Source organism: Centruroides vittatus, unplaced genomic scaffold (genome assembly GCF_030686945.1).
Source record: "Centruroides vittatus isolate TY-2023 unplaced genomic scaffold, ASM3068694v2 contig_352, whole genome shotgun sequence".
Lineage (NCBI taxonomy): Eukaryota > Metazoa > Arthropoda > Arachnida > Scorpiones > Buthidae > Centruroides > Centruroides vittatus.
Genome location: NW_027122175.1, coordinates 561,291 through 576,862, shown reverse-complemented (window position 1 = coordinate 576,862; position 15,572 = coordinate 561,291). Strand labels below are relative to the sequence as shown.

General features: G+C 33.7%; 2 protein-coding genes across 2 annotated transcripts; both read right to left on the bottom strand.

Moving 5' to 3' along the window:
• Positions 1–4,260: 4,260 nt before the first annotated feature.
• LOC136974675 (interaptin-like) lies at positions 4,261–7,280 on the bottom strand. The gene is made up of 2 exons (XM_067269616.1): positions 7,252–7,280; positions 4,261–6,485 (listed from the first exon to the last, which is right to left on the bottom strand). Exon 2 carries the CDS (start codon positions 6,473–6,475, stop codon positions 5,108–5,110), a length of 1,368 nt encoding a protein of 455 aa, XP_067125717.1. The 5' UTR covers positions 6,476–6,485; positions 7,252–7,280; the 3' UTR covers positions 4,261–5,107.
• A 1,706-nt stretch (positions 7,281–8,986) lies between these two features.
• Positions 8,987–13,462, bottom strand: LOC136974674 (reticulocyte-binding protein homolog 1-like). Its single transcript, XM_067269615.1, has 2 exons — positions 13,369–13,462; positions 8,987–10,971 (listed from the first exon to the last, which is right to left on the bottom strand). Exon 2 carries the CDS (start codon positions 10,902–10,904, stop codon positions 9,039–9,041), a length of 1,866 nt encoding a protein of 621 aa, XP_067125716.1. The 5' UTR covers positions 10,905–10,971; positions 13,369–13,462; the 3' UTR covers positions 8,987–9,038.
• Between the last annotated feature and the right edge of the window lie 2,110 nt (positions 13,463–15,572).

Genomic DNA, 15,572 nt, shown 5'->3' with positions numbered 1-15,572 from the left:
GTAGTGGCTTATGTAAATCCGGAAGCAGCTCGGGAAATTATTTTTAGAAAATTTATAAACCTCTTACGTTGTTGATTGTAGAAGATGCGATGAAAGAACAAACCTACTTCTAAAGAATTATGATAACCTATTATGAACACAAATATATATAAATTCTATAGGTATTTCACATCACTTGCAAAAAAATTGAATAATTAAATAGAGAGGTTACGGCCGTCGTTTTCAGCCCAAAACGTGTACGTCGGACGTTCAAGCGCTGCCATCTGGCAATTATAGAAGGTTGATAATAGTGTTTGTTACGTCTAGCATGGGGAGTAGATGATCTGTTTAAACTTCTTCATTTTTTTGTGTTTGGGGTTAAAATTATGACGAATTTTATTAAAATAATAATTACTTAAGCATTTGCGAATAATATTCTTTAATTCGTAAAATTCTTTAATTCAGAAATTATTTAATTATTCAATTTTGTTTTGCAAGAGATGTGAAATACCTATAGAATTTACATATATTTGTGTTCATAATAGGTTATCATAATTCTGTAGAAGTAGGTTTGTTCTTCCATCGCATCTTCTACCATCAACAACGTAATAGGTTCGTAAATTTTCTAAAAATAATTTTCCGAGGCTGCTTTCGGATTTATATAAGCCACTACTTCCCTCAACAAAAGTATGAGAGAGTCCTATCGTACGGTAGGAGACACAACGCTAATTAATAACACCAAATAATTATTTTTAAACATCTTATAAATACTTTAAAATAGTTTAATTTGTTTATTTACCTTCGCTGATAACATTCGTCGTTGTTAAATGTTTCCGCAATTTTTCAACAAATATCCTGTGAGTCAGTGCGCGACGTTCACTGACTCATGGGATGTTGTGAGCGTGCGCTGCAAGGTCTTTTACTTGGAGTTAAAACGACAAACGTGTACTTTTGCTTGCCGTAGAAGTTTAACGTTTGAACTTGCGCCGCAACCTCTTTAACAATTTCTGGATTAAAATCGTCTGTTTCTTTACAATGTTATTCGTAAATGTTTAAATAATCATTATTTTAATAAAATTCGTCATAATTTTAACCCCAAACAGAAAAAAATTTAAAAAAAGTTTAAACCGATCTTCTACTCGCCATCATAGCCGCGTTTCTTTATGCAGCGAGAGTGTAGCGAAATTGCGTCACGGGCAATGCTGGCCAATTAGAAACCAGTTTCAGTGTGTTCGCTGTAAAGCGCTTCTCGAGCGCTGCATAAAGAAACGTGGGGCAATGCTAGACCTAGCGAACCTTCTACAATTGCCAGATGGCGGCGCTCGAACGTCCGACGTACTGTACAACGTTTTGGGTTGAAAACGACGGCCGCAACCTCTCTAGTGTCTAAAATTAATCGCTTATTCTTCCCTCTTCTACAATAACTAGAACGTTATCTAAGAGCGTGAATCTAGTAGTGAGCGAGAGGTTTCATAGGATAGTTATCGAAAGGAAAACCATGCACAAGTGAGAAATGAGAAATCTCGCTGACGAGAGCGAATTTCTGTCACTTGCAAATATTTGATAGTTTGATATTTATCACGGCTCGCCTCTTCTCGCTGAATATAGTGCATGCACCTTGGTACAGGACTATAAAATGTCTTCTTTCAGTGAATAAGTCGGTGAATTGGCTTTAATACAAAAATTAATTAATACAGTTTATTCTCGCCGGAAATGTGGGCAAATGTCTTCCTGGTCACAGGGATCGAAACATTTTAATGTCAAATGGAATAAAATGGCGGAAGAGATTCAATTAGACGGTAAGCGAACACGTCATCATCTCTATGCCACTTCCTTACTGTGTAGTCGTACTTAACGAAAGCGAGTAAGAAGAGAAAGCGTGAAACGTCATCACCTCTTCTCGCCATATAGGGGAAGGGAGGGCAGGATGGAAGGCTTAACTTTATGATGTAAAAAAACATAAAACAACATAATATAAAGCTTTTATTTTAATCAGTCTCGACGGAGATCTTAGATGGTTAAAAAATTGTGTAATTAAAAGTAATTTATATTAAGTATAAATCCTTTAGAAATCATGAAGTGAAAACGTCAAAAATCCTATCTTGCCCTCACCCTGAAGGCAAGATGGAATACATAGGATATCCTTACATTTTACAATTGACACATAAAAAACATCCATCTTTTGTGTCTGTACAGTACATAGTTCATGTACCCAACCACAACACACTAGACACTATACCCAGTCCTCTGTGAGCGGTTCCACATATGGTTCTCCACATAATACACAAAACCTTCATCCATCGCCATCTGCATCGTTTCTTCAGTCCAAGAACCTTTGTTGCTCTTTCTTATATACTATTCACCATCTAAAAACAATTACATCCTCAATTAGTTAGATAAATTGAAAACAGAAATTAAAATAATTGCGTGCGGGCAACATGGAAACTATTCCATCTTGCCCTAAAATGCAATTTTCCATCTTGCCCATATGTCCATTGCCAATAATAATATCAACGCTTTAAAAATCCTTGAATTTTTTTCCTCTTTAAATATCAATTCATGCAATCTATCCCTAATAGACACTTTGTATAAAAACATAATAGTAATACTTACCTTATAGGTATAAATAATAACACTGCTAAAAATCCAATGATTGCGTAATAATCTGTTGCGAAATAAAAAATACTTGCACACGTCACTTGGTGGCACCAACCGGTTTGAGTCGCCGTTCGTAAATACAGTGGTACCTCGTATAACGTACTTAATCCGTTCCAGCTACACTTCGGTTAAGTGAAACGTCCGTTATAGGAAACGCATTTTCCCATAGAAATACATGTTAAAACATCTAATTCGTTCCGCAGCATAAAATAACCGTACTGTATCATAAAAAATTGAAACCATGGGGTGCGTTCTTTTATTCCTGCCGCGTAACTCTGCGCGAGCGACATCCATTTAAAAATTTCTGTGGAACGCGTTCCTAAATTCCAGGTGGGAAGTAGCTCGCTGTCGAACGGCAAAAACGGCCGCTTGTAGCAGCAGTTTACGGTGGAAAGCAACATGGCGTCCTCCATGGCTCAGATAGTTTTCGTTTCTGGGTCCATTATGTGGTTTTATGAATGAGAATTTAGAAATTGTGAAAGTGCGAGTTAGCGCACGCGGTGATGTAAGTGTCTTTACGAATTTTTTTTCGAGGCTATTTTGAATTGCTCTTTCAACAAATAATCCATTTTATGGTTAAATTTTTACAATTGGGACCCTTCTTTTGCCTTTTGAAGCTCATATTTTAAAATTATAGATTCCTCCATCACGATACTATCGATAATGCGGGAGCCGCCATCTTTCTTTCACCATCGTTCCTAAATGCCTACAAACAGCAGCGCACTCCCGTAGTAGCGGAGACGCGACCGCTATTAAAGAACGCACCCATAGAGCAGTCACCAATTATGCCGGAAAGTCCGTTGTTTGCAGCCAGTCCATTGCTCGAGTCACGTAACGGCCAAACAGAAAGTCCGTTGTTCGCAGCGTTCCGTTATTCGAGGCGTACGTTTATACGAGGTACCACTGTACAATATATCCGGGTGTCTCTGTGTGCATGGAGATTCGGGTGCTTCATCGCGCAGTTCGGGGTGGGTAAGTAGTTTCCATCTTGCCCACCCTTTCCATCTTGCCCTCCCTTCCCCTATTCTCGCTCGCTCCGTCTGCACTCTAATAGGTTACATCAATGAATAAGTGTACAGTACTTATATGAAATCTACGGGAACAATATATGTGCTATCGGATATATCTCATGCATATACAGTATATCTAAAGTAATATATAAATAATCATAAGAAATGTAATTCTAAGGACTTTCTTCACTCTGCATTCTCTGGTATCCTTTTTTGATAAAGAAAGCAAAATATTATAAGAAAATTATTTTTCTTTCGTTACAGATTAAATTGTTTTCAATTTATAAATTGCTTAATGATTTCATAAAATGTACATACAGCTTGATATGTAAATTGATCAACGAAACATAAAATTTATTTTATTCTAAATGGAAACTATCAATCCCTTTCTCTCGTCCCTAATTTAAGGTACTGTACGTGCTAACGAAAATGAGAGTTTTACATCACTAATTTTCAAGATAATAATGATATTTTATTTATGAATTACTATAAATAAAAAATGTAACGACGTAAATGGTAATTTAAGACTTAATTTAACTCATGCCGAAAGATCGATTAATTTTACAAAATTGTATTTAATTTACAAATATTAAATTTTTAATTCGCTGAATATTTAACAGTAAATTAATTAAATACGAATATTTTATTTCGGAAATGTCATTCTCTCTACCAATTTCTCTCTTTTATCTTTCTTCTGATTCAACGCAACCATTAAACAATCTTCGATTGTTTCTTCAACTCCCTCTTCAACCGCTGCCATAGCCATCTTCCATTTATACAGTTCTGTCAATTTTTCACCGTAAGTCGTATCATCCGTAAATTTACTTTTTATTTTTCCTTTCGGTTTTTTCTTTCCTTTGACATTTCTTCCAATTTCAATTTTTAGCGGGGGCAAACCGCTGGAATCGAATCCAAGCGAAGCGGAAAGTGGATCTGAGACGTTCTGTTTTGTATCTTGAAATGATACACTCTCATCTTCTGATGAAGGATTGCTTACATTTCTTGAACCGGATGAATGTTCTGGAATCTTTTGCATCTTGGGTACTCTAGGATGTTTTGCTTCGACAAGATACTCTGGATCTTTCTGATTAATTGGCATTAGAGGTTGCTCCACAGCAATCCGTTTGTCTTTAAAATTATCCATTGATACGGAACCAAGTGGATATTCATAATTTTTCTCTACCTTTGGTACTCTAGGATTTTCTGTATTAATTTTAACTAGAGTATGCTGCGATCTAGATGGAAGTACTACCACTGTTGGTAACTCGGTATTTGCATTTGTATATGAAAAGTCATGAATTGTTTCTCTTTCTTGAATCTGTTCCGATAAAGATGACGTAAAAACAAGAGATTGGACAATTTCTTCGAAATCGTCACATTTGTTATCTGGAGGAAAAACTACAATCATAGGTTGTTCTTTTCCAGAAGGAGGCAATGTTTCGGCGATTTTTTTGGCCATTTTAACCCATTTCTGTTGGGACGAATTCCTCTACATTCAAGTTTTGAAATTCCCGAAGTGGAGGAGCAATTAAAATCGTTGATCCATTCTCTGATATTTTTCTTTCTTGAAGGTCTTCCGTTGCTGATATAGCAATAACAGTAGGCTTCTTCATGAGTCCTCCTGAGGCGAGAATTTTATTTATAGGAAAAATCGTACTAGATTGTTTACTGACATATTTGTAATTAGTAAGTGGAACATGTGTTGTATCAACCATTTCCTGTGTCAGTTCACGATTTTCTGAAGGTAACAAAATTACATTAGTATCTTCCTTTGTGAAAGGAGCTAATACGTTTCTTATAGATGAGTTTTTAAAGTTCTTTTCCTCTGGAGAAACTTGACTCACTTCAATTCTAACAGGTTGCGAGTTATCTTCCGCATCTGTTGGTTCTATCTTCAAAATGACAGATTTCAAATTTTTGCCCTTATTACCATAAATTGAAGGAACTGTTTCAGTATTGATGCTCAGGATATTCTTACCTATGTGATAAAAGGGAGTGGGTTGTTTCGATAGAGGCAAAACTGATAATTCCGAATTTTTATATACCACAGTTTCTTGATTTTTTGCGGTATCGCTGGAACTTTCAGAATTTTCTGAAGTGTCGTTATTTTTTTCGAATTTTTTTCTTCGCGGTAATTTAGGTTTTGTTAAATTATGTTTTTCTACATTCATTAAATTCTTTAATTTAACTTCATTTCCAGAAGACTGTTTACACCACTCTTTACTTTCAAAAGTAGATGAAATTCCATTTTCTTCAGCTTGAAGTATATTTACATGTTTATTAATTACAGAATCCGCATTGCTATCTTTTAGCTTCAATGACTGATTTTCAGTTCCATAATTATATCGTTCGTCACTCGTTTCTTTATTCTTTTCTTCTTCTAACAAATTTTTAAAAGTTAAAAATAAATTTTGAAACAGTTTCTGCTTTTTCTTGCTGTCCAAATTACTTTTTGACAGATACGATTTTATTTTTCTAATTACTGTCTCGTTAGATTGATTTGAGTTTTCTGAAATATGTTTTAGATTTTCCTGTATTTTTGGGGTTCGTTTTGAATAATTCGAGTTACGATCAAATTCTTTATGCAGAAACTCTAAGCTAGAAGTAAGCGAATGACTTTCAGAATCTTCAGAATCGACTTCTCCTTTAATTATAGCATTTATATTCGAAATTCCTATCTTACTAGATGAAGGTGAAGCTTCTAAATTTCCTGAGTCGTTTCTTCCATTCTGTTCAGTTTTATCTTCTTCGGTCATTTCCTGTCCAATATTCTTTAAGCGTTTTAAAATTCTTATTTTGTCGTTTGATAAATCATTAAATTTCTCCATTTTCTTTTTTCTACATAAAAAGAATGATTTTAGTTATGATCTTAATATCTTCTCTGTGTTGAAACCGTACCCTTCTTTATGTTATGTTTTCAGACACCATAAAGTGTTGTCGAGTTATGTGAAAAAGTCTAGTGTCTAGCGTCAACACTTCATGGTGTCTCAAAATATAATATAATTTTAATATTTGAAATAACAAAAATTAGCTTTTTTGCCCATTAATGACCGGGCGAATAAAACCACGGAACACTAGTAGTTGGTTGAGGGTTCGCACCTCTCCAACCATGTGGAGTTTTCTGGGGTTTCTTCACGTAAGTAGAGGATAGTTTTCCATTCAGGAGGTGCACTCTCTTTGGCAGATCATCCATATATTGCTTTTGTCTTATTCCATCAATTCAATCAAAGTAATATACATGGGCGATCTGCCAAAGGGAGTTCGAAAGGCATCTGAAAGGCGATCTGCCTTCCGTGAGGACTTTCGAATCTGTTCAGTGCACTAGTTTTCCTCGCAGAATACTAGAATGCCAAAAAAAGTGCTGAGCTGCGCCTTAACATTTCTTACATGTACGAAATTCAAATAGTACGAAAAATGCAATAACTGCACTGATAAAGAAGTAGAAAAAAAATTACCGAATAGGAGTGTCACTACTAAAAAAATGAAAATATTGGTTCAGTGGTTTCATCCATTAGGCCACTGGCCAATAAAAATTATTGGAGAAATATAAATTTGATAACTATATAAATGATGTATTGAATTATAATAATATACAATTACTCACCTAAAATTTGAGAAAATGAGCAAATAATAAGTTAAATATTTCCATTATGCAATAAATATTTATTACGCAACAAGCAATTATGTATTTGCATCGTCACAATTCCGGGCTTCAATTCTTAATCATATTTTAAATTTATTTAATTTAAAATATTTCACATCAAATTAGTAGTGGCTTGTCCCTGTACATCATACTTTTCCTTAAACAATAGAGTTGTACCGGTCATCTATAACTGCTTTCAGGAGAAAATTCTTGAATTGAAATAACGTGACTTCCGATTTGCAACAGAAGTTTTTATATAATGTAACTCCTGCCCCATCTCGTTCCGTCGCTCATCTATCTAACTCCGTTCTCACAATTAAGGAAAGACAGAAGGACGGACGACAGTGGGCTGCTTACTTACTCTTTGTTTTCCTTTTTTGGAGGGGTTAGAGTCTAATACCCGTCAGTCGAGACCCGTATTATTGACTGACAAGTAGACAAAGTGTTGATACGTCAATTTAACGCCCTGGAAGACCCGGAATCAAATCTGAGCTGTCGAAAACACCACAGGGATTGTTTGGGATGGTGTGTTCCGGATACGTTGGATCCTATCCCACACCACCCAGCTGCGCTCATTGTAGGCTTGGCTGAACCCGCGATAGGTTTGATTTAAAAGACCTCTTAGTGCCACTTACCAGTGGACGAGGGGATAAAACTGTCGAACACTTGTAGTGTGTCGCGGGTTCACGCCTCACCAACGGACTGGCCGTGTGGAATTTTCCAAGTTTCTTTACATATCTAATACCTAAATGGAGACCAGTTTTCCGTATAAGTTCTCGCGAGAGGCATTCCTTCTTGACAGATCGCTCATGTATTGCATTGTCTTATCACATCAATCCAATCCTCTAGTGATAGAAAATAATTTATCACGGATGGTATGGATCGAGACATTGTACTGTACCTCATCCTTCATCCGTGCTGACCGACCCTATCAAGAGTCATTTTTTAATTCATTAATTTAATTAATAAACATTCTTAAATATTCGACAAAGAACACGATGAAAATATGGACTGGAATAATTTTTATTTGCCTCAATCTGTTACAAATACATTATTTTTACTTTCCCGGCTGTTATATATAACAGGGAAAGCATGGCGATCGGTCAAAAAATGACCCTCCAAATTTTTAGATTTTTGAACTCGGGGAACCATCAAATGTTGAGAAATGCAAAAAGTTCGGGTATTTTTTTTTTTTGTATGTATGGAGGTTAGTGTGGGTGTGTGTATGGATATATGTAGGGAACACGATTTTGTTTACCCTTTTTGAAGCTTAATAACGCCTGTACTTTTTGTCGAAAATTTCTGAAATTTTGCAGGGAAATTAGTTTATTAGGGCGATTGAATTAAATTTTGGTGATTAAAGGTCGAGGGATGGGGAGATAACAAAGGTCGTGTGTATCTCCAGTAGGGTCGGACTTAATGACGATTTTATTCGTTATAAAAATTTACAATTTTTTATAAAACCATCCCTACTCTCAGAATTAAACTTTTTGCCATTCTATAATAGTTAAAAATATAAAATCTTTTTAATAATAAAATATGATAACAGATGGCCCCGCCAAATGTTGCAGGGAAAGTTAAGCAACTCGTTGCTGGATTTTTAACTGAAAAGATACAAAACAACGAAAACCAAAATATGAACTAGATATCGAAGAATAAATAAAAATTTTAAATAATTTATTTATTTTGCTTAAGATCTCTTAACATGTTTTTTTTCTTATCGTCTTTTATTTGATTCAATCCAACCATCAAACAGTCTTCGAACGTTTCTTCAAATCCTTCTTCAATGACAGCCAAAGCCAGTCTCCATTGCATAATTCTGTCAATTTTTCTCCATAGGTCCTACGTTCTGTCGAGATCTTACTTTCTTTTTCGTCTTTATATCTTTGTCTTCTCCTTGCGTTTCTTTCTATCTCAATTTTCAGCGGTGGCAATCCTGTAGAGTCAAACTTAAGCGAAGCAGCAAGAGGATCCAAAGGTTTGGTAATTTTAGCTCGTTTCTTAGCACCGACTTCAAAATCTGAAGATCTTCCTGTAATAATTCCCCCCAAATTTTCTACAATTAAATTTTCTGGAGTGTTATAATCTGTACAATTTATGTCCTCTATTAGATTTCCTGAAAGATTATTCTGTTTGGATGAGGTATTGAATGGATATTCTGAATTCATCTGTACTATCGGTATTCTGGCTTCTTCTGCATCGATTTTAACTAAAGTATGCTTGGATTTAGAAGGAACCACTATTACTTTTGGCGTTTCGCTTATATAATTAAATGAAAAATCATCAAGAATTTCCTCTTGAAGAATTAATTGGGATACTGAAGTTTGAAATGCTTCGTTGAAATCATCATTGTCATAGTCTTCGTTCGAATAATTAGCATCTGGAAGCAACACTATGATAAAAGGTTGTTTTCTTTTAGATAAGGGTACAATTTTGGCAATTTTTTCGAATATTTTAGACCACTTCTTTTGAGATAGATCTTCTACAGTCAAGCGATGAAAATCTAATGTTGGTACAGTGATTAAAATAGAATCTCTGCTTATTTTCAACTTATTTTGTTGTTTTTCCGATGTTGGTACCTTGACAATAGTAGATTTATTCCCATTTTTTGAGTGAATTTTATTAATATTCTTTCTATAGTTTAATACATTATTTACTGGCGAGGTTTCTGGACAGCCAACGTGTTCAACAGGCACTTCAGTAGTTTTCAACTTCGTTACATCCAAATTCTCTTTAGAATTTAACGGTTCAATTTTTAATATTATAGATTTCAAGTCTTTATTTCTATACTTTCCAAAAATAATCTTGCTATTAATTTTTAAAACATTTTTATCTATGCTCAAGAAGAATGGTTTTGAAGACTTCGAATTAAGGAAAATTGATTTTTCTGAATTTTGATAGGGAATTGAATTTTCCCAATTTATTCTTTCTGAATCTTCAGATGATATTTTGAAACTATTAGCAAATGACTTTTTAGATATTTTTGGTGTTAATTTGGAGAGTTCTTTCTTCGATTTTGATCCTTTAACATCAATAACACTATCGGAGTGCCGTATTATATGAAAATTTATATTTCTTTGCTCGTCAACATAATTTTTCCCATTTTCATAAAAGTTGCCATTCTCTCCTTTAGTTATTAATTCGATCGATTCGCCATTTTCTTCATCCATCAGCATATTTAAAAGAATATTTTTTACCATTCTCTTGCACTGCTGTTTTGTATTTTTAACAATTTCTGAATCACGTAATATTTGAAGCTTTTCCTTTCTTTCTTCCTCCAATAAATTTCTTAAAAAAATAATTAAGTCATTGAATAATTTTTCCCTTCTTTTAATATTTAAATTTATTTTTGAAAGATAGGAATTAATATTTTTAATTGCTTTGATCTTGGATTTTTTCGGATTTAAATTTAATTCGGAATCCTTACTTAACTCTTCTCCATCTAGAAATTCTAAGCTTGGAGTAAGAACGTGACTTTCTGAATTTTCTTTTTTATATTTAGTTTTTATCTTATTTCTGATATTGTTATATAAAAATGAAGTTCCAAATGTTATATATTCCTTCGACATTTTCTTTAATGTTTTGTAATTGCTTTTATATTTGTTGTAGAGCATTTTGTTCTTTTGTTGTAAATATAGAAGAACAGCTCATCAGAAATTTTTCAGAAAACTCCATTTATTTCTGTAAAATTAAAAACAATTAAAAATTTAGTTCTATCTTCCTTATAAGTATTATTTTCTACGTAGAAAACAAGACTTGTGACTGTACGCTGTTGTGTGCAAATTATGATGCAAAATGGCGTAGAGACAATCTAGCCATTAAATCGATTCTGTTCGTTTGGTTAAATATATGGTCACTATAGAGCTACGATAATGGCATGCAGACGAGTCAGTCTAGTTGCGTGTTATCCTATGGGCATAAAGGGCAATTGCATGGGTACCCAACAACAGGGAGCGCCAAATCAATCTTTTCTTAGAAAATATTTTCTCCCAAAAATTTCCCCGAAAAAAAAATGTCTATAGTCGACACTGTACTGTACATGAGTTCCCCTAATCAAAATTTGTCTGGCCCCCATGAAGCTTTAACGCGCCACTGAATCAGTCACCAAATTACTGCAACATAAAACTACTGTGTGATCGTATGACAACGCTCTATAAGGGCAAGAATATGTCTGATGGATTGGCTGAGATAGAGTACATTTAATGCCAATCTGACGCCATATTTACATGAAAATGTGCAATATTCAATCAATCGTACATACTTAGAGTGTTTCCATCACAGAATCTTGCTAAAGAAGTATGTAGTTTGTAGTTTTATATTATAGTAATTTCATGATTTGTCTGTTTTTCATTATATATTATACTAACTTTATGGTACATTACATTAATTTTTCTGTATGCTGTTATAATTTCCATTGAATATTTAAAATAATTTGTAAATTGCTAAGTTCAGAAATTATTCGAATTATCAGAAATAAATACATTTGTTAGAAAGTATCAAATTTAATGAAGACAAGTCAGTGTATCAGAAACATATTTTCATTAGCATTATTCAAAATTAATTTTTTTTTAAATATGAAATTACAATCAAACCTCTTAACAACGGCCACTGACGGGAGCATACAAACCGGCCGTTATTTGGAGGTTGTCATTGTTTGAAAGTTATTGGGCTGCAATTTTCAAAATTGTAGACCTGTGAAATTCGTCTGTTTGATGCCTGTCTGTTCTCCTTAATCTCAAGAACGGAGTTAGATAGAACGAACGTGGAGTCCGGATATAGAAAGCTTAGAAGCAAGAGGCGCCAGTTAACTTTGTAAGAACTTCCGATTTTGTCCGAAAGTCACATTATTTCAATTCAAAAGTTTTCTGTTGAACGGAGTTAGATAATCGGTATGACTTCATTGTTAACAGAAAAAGTATGATGTACAGGGGCAAGACACGACTAAAGATGAGAGCATTTGTGACGAAAAATTGCAGCCCGGCATTGTAACCATATTACAATAAATAATTGCTCGTAAGACATTTTTATATTTTTCAACTAATTATAAAATATTTCTCTCTCAAAACACTTCGCTACAGCTTCTTTCACTGTTAGAATCTTTTATACAATTTGCTTTGAAATCGCTAGGTTGAGTACGAAAATTCTCACAACACGTCATGACGCATTTGGAGAACTTGTAACACAGCTCTTCACTTTAATTTGAAAACGAAAAGTAAAGTAACTCTTAATCTAGAGTAGTGTTTTCCCCTGTTACGCGAAAGGCCTTCAGATGGCGCGTGGCAATTTTCGTTTGTGTACCAGTGTGACATAAAATCATTATTAAGAAAAAATGCTGTAGTAAAGAATGATTTTAAACGCATATATTTCCCAATAAATCATATACTTCATACATAATTCAACTTGAGTAGGAGAATTCGTATTCTCCTGCTCAAGTTGCGAATGTTGCCAATTTGGGTAATTGCAAAAGCATTTTTGACAAAGGGTATTCGGTACTTACAAAAATTTTCAAGAATATACATGTTATTGGATACGACCTTAAGACCCGAATAGGGCCAATTTTTCATTAAAAGTCCTCAAAAAGCAGATTGCCTATGTTTGTGCCACTCTGCCTCCACTCTCATTAATGGGGTGAAGAATTTCACATATTTCTTCAATAGCTTTATACGCATCCCTTTATTGCCTCTTTTACACTCCCCTTTGTTCCTTAAACTTATTTCTTTCAGGTATTCATCCACATGCTCTAGTCATTTATCTATAGGTTTACTGATCGGTATTTATCACACTACTTCTTTGTTATCTACTTAAGATTTTCTTAAGATGCCCAAATCCTAGCAGTGCTAAGTTGTTCCAGTCCCGTAGCCAGGAATCATTGGGGGTGGGATACAAGGGCGAACTGGAAAAAATTGTCGCTGATATTTTGGAATGGCTAAACTCAGAATTAATTAGAAGTCTCTTATTTTCTACCCAATCCGCAAGCTTAAACCTAATTAATCTTTATAATTATACAGTTTGATTTCCGTATCATCGAAATACCTACATAGGCCTGTACAGCACATAAATTATATTTAATTAAGTTACCTAATTGATGTTTCGTTAACAGGAACATTTGTCGAGTCAGTTAAATACAGTATAAGACGACAATTCGTCTATTAAATATTGTTATATGTGTAAATAATATTGTATAATAATAATAACAATAACTGAACATATTTTAATTATTGATTAAATAAAAATTGCCAGAATTTTAATTCTATTTATGAAAAATATATTGTATTGTTAGAATAAAATTTATAGAAATTTCATTTCTTTGTTATCGTTATTACTTGTTAAACAATATTTTACGTTAATTATTTTAATATAAAAATAATGCCAAATTGACGTAGAAGTATACATTATTCTGGCAAATCGATGTATCTAAAGATGTATCTACAGGGTGGATGGAAAGTTACCTTACGCCACCATCTCTGCACAGCAACCACCGATTTCCACACATCTTAGCACGCAGCAATCTGCGCTCGCTCCCGAACAGACAACCGGTCGGCCACCTTTTTGACCTCTGCTCGTTTTGTCTCTGTTACTATCCTCAATACTGATGAGGAATTATAAATTCCATTGATTGATGTATGTGCATACATAAATTTTATTATGCTTGCATTATTATTGTAAAAATGATAGTGATTTCTCAATGCCTAGTTACTTTTCATCCATTCTGTACAGTAGAGATGCTTAAAACGTATATATTATGCAATGAATTTCTCTATCATATATATTATTTTGCTAGATAAATATTACATAAAACAATTTTAATAAAGCTCAAGCGTGTTTTAAAAACTATTTTCGAATGTTAAGCACAAATTTACTGTTAATTTATTAAATATATTATTCACGCGAAAAGATGTATAAAATGATATTATATATTGAAGGATTGTATATGTTATAGTCAAAACCCGTTTTTAGTTAGAACGCTTTTTAACTAGTTGAAACTAGTTTATACTGGATGTCTTTGTTAAAACCCGTTTTGTCTAGTTAAAACTAGTTTTAACTCAAATTCATTTTTGACTAGCAGTCAATTCTAGTTATAACAAAGACATCCAGTATAAACTAGTTTCAACTAGTTAAAACGCGTTCTAACTAAAAACTGGTTTTGACTGCAACATATAGAGTGATTCAGGGGTAAGATGATAAGCGGGGTAAGATGCCTACTTTTTGATATTTTCAAACGGTGACGTCAGATATTGTCATGTGTTTGTATGATGAATCGTTGGGCCAATATTGAATGTGGAAAGCTGTAGTTGGCTACCGTTACCTCATTTTCTACATCGGAGAAGAATAAAAGCAAGATAAGAACGAAGTTTTTGTCGTGAAATGTTTCTAAAATCATTTTAAAACTAAAAGTTAAAATAGAATTTATTAAAAATTGCGAAAAAACAATTAATGTGTGATGTAGTTAAGGTTCTAAAGTTTCCATTGTGAGCTACCGCCGATCCCGATCGGACATGCTAGAACACGTGACTCCGCTAGGCATCTTACCCCGACAAATGGGAAAGGGGCCACATTTTTCTTGGGGTAACATGCCTATTTTTTGTTAATTGAATTCCAATATGCTTATTTTTAATAAATGTTTGTTTTCTTGTTTTATTGCAGGATATGCATAGAAATTATATAAGGACTTCTCAAAAAGGTTTTAGGACTGAAAAAAGCTTTCAGCTAACTATAGAGCATGTTAGAACGGTCGGAAACTTAACAATACTTATACTGTGCTGTTATACTTACTATGAAGTATACTTTGTACTACATATGCAATAAATTAAATTTGGTGAAGATATTCGAAAATTAATTTTATGCAATTATATTTTTTATCTTACCTTAATGGAATTTTGCATCTCACCCGGATACCTGGGATTAGATGCCTAAAATGCCAGACAGTAAAAAGTCATCATTGCAAACACAATATATAATTATTTTTCATATACTCCAAAGTTTTCTTTGAAAAACATGCTCAAGAATATGATATTTTCGTTAGAGGCCTCCAAAACCCAAATTATCGTTATAATTTCCTCTGTAAGCAAAATGTTAGGCATCTTCCCCCGAATCACTATACATAACTTTATTTATTTTCCCCAAACACATTTATGTAGCTAAAATTAGTTTTAACTAATGTTAAAAGTTAAAACTAGTTTTATCTAAAATCAAAACATGTCCAGCAGTAAATTAACTAGACAAAACCCATTTTGTCTAGTTATAACTAGAATTTATTGCTAGTCAAAAATGAATTTGAGTTA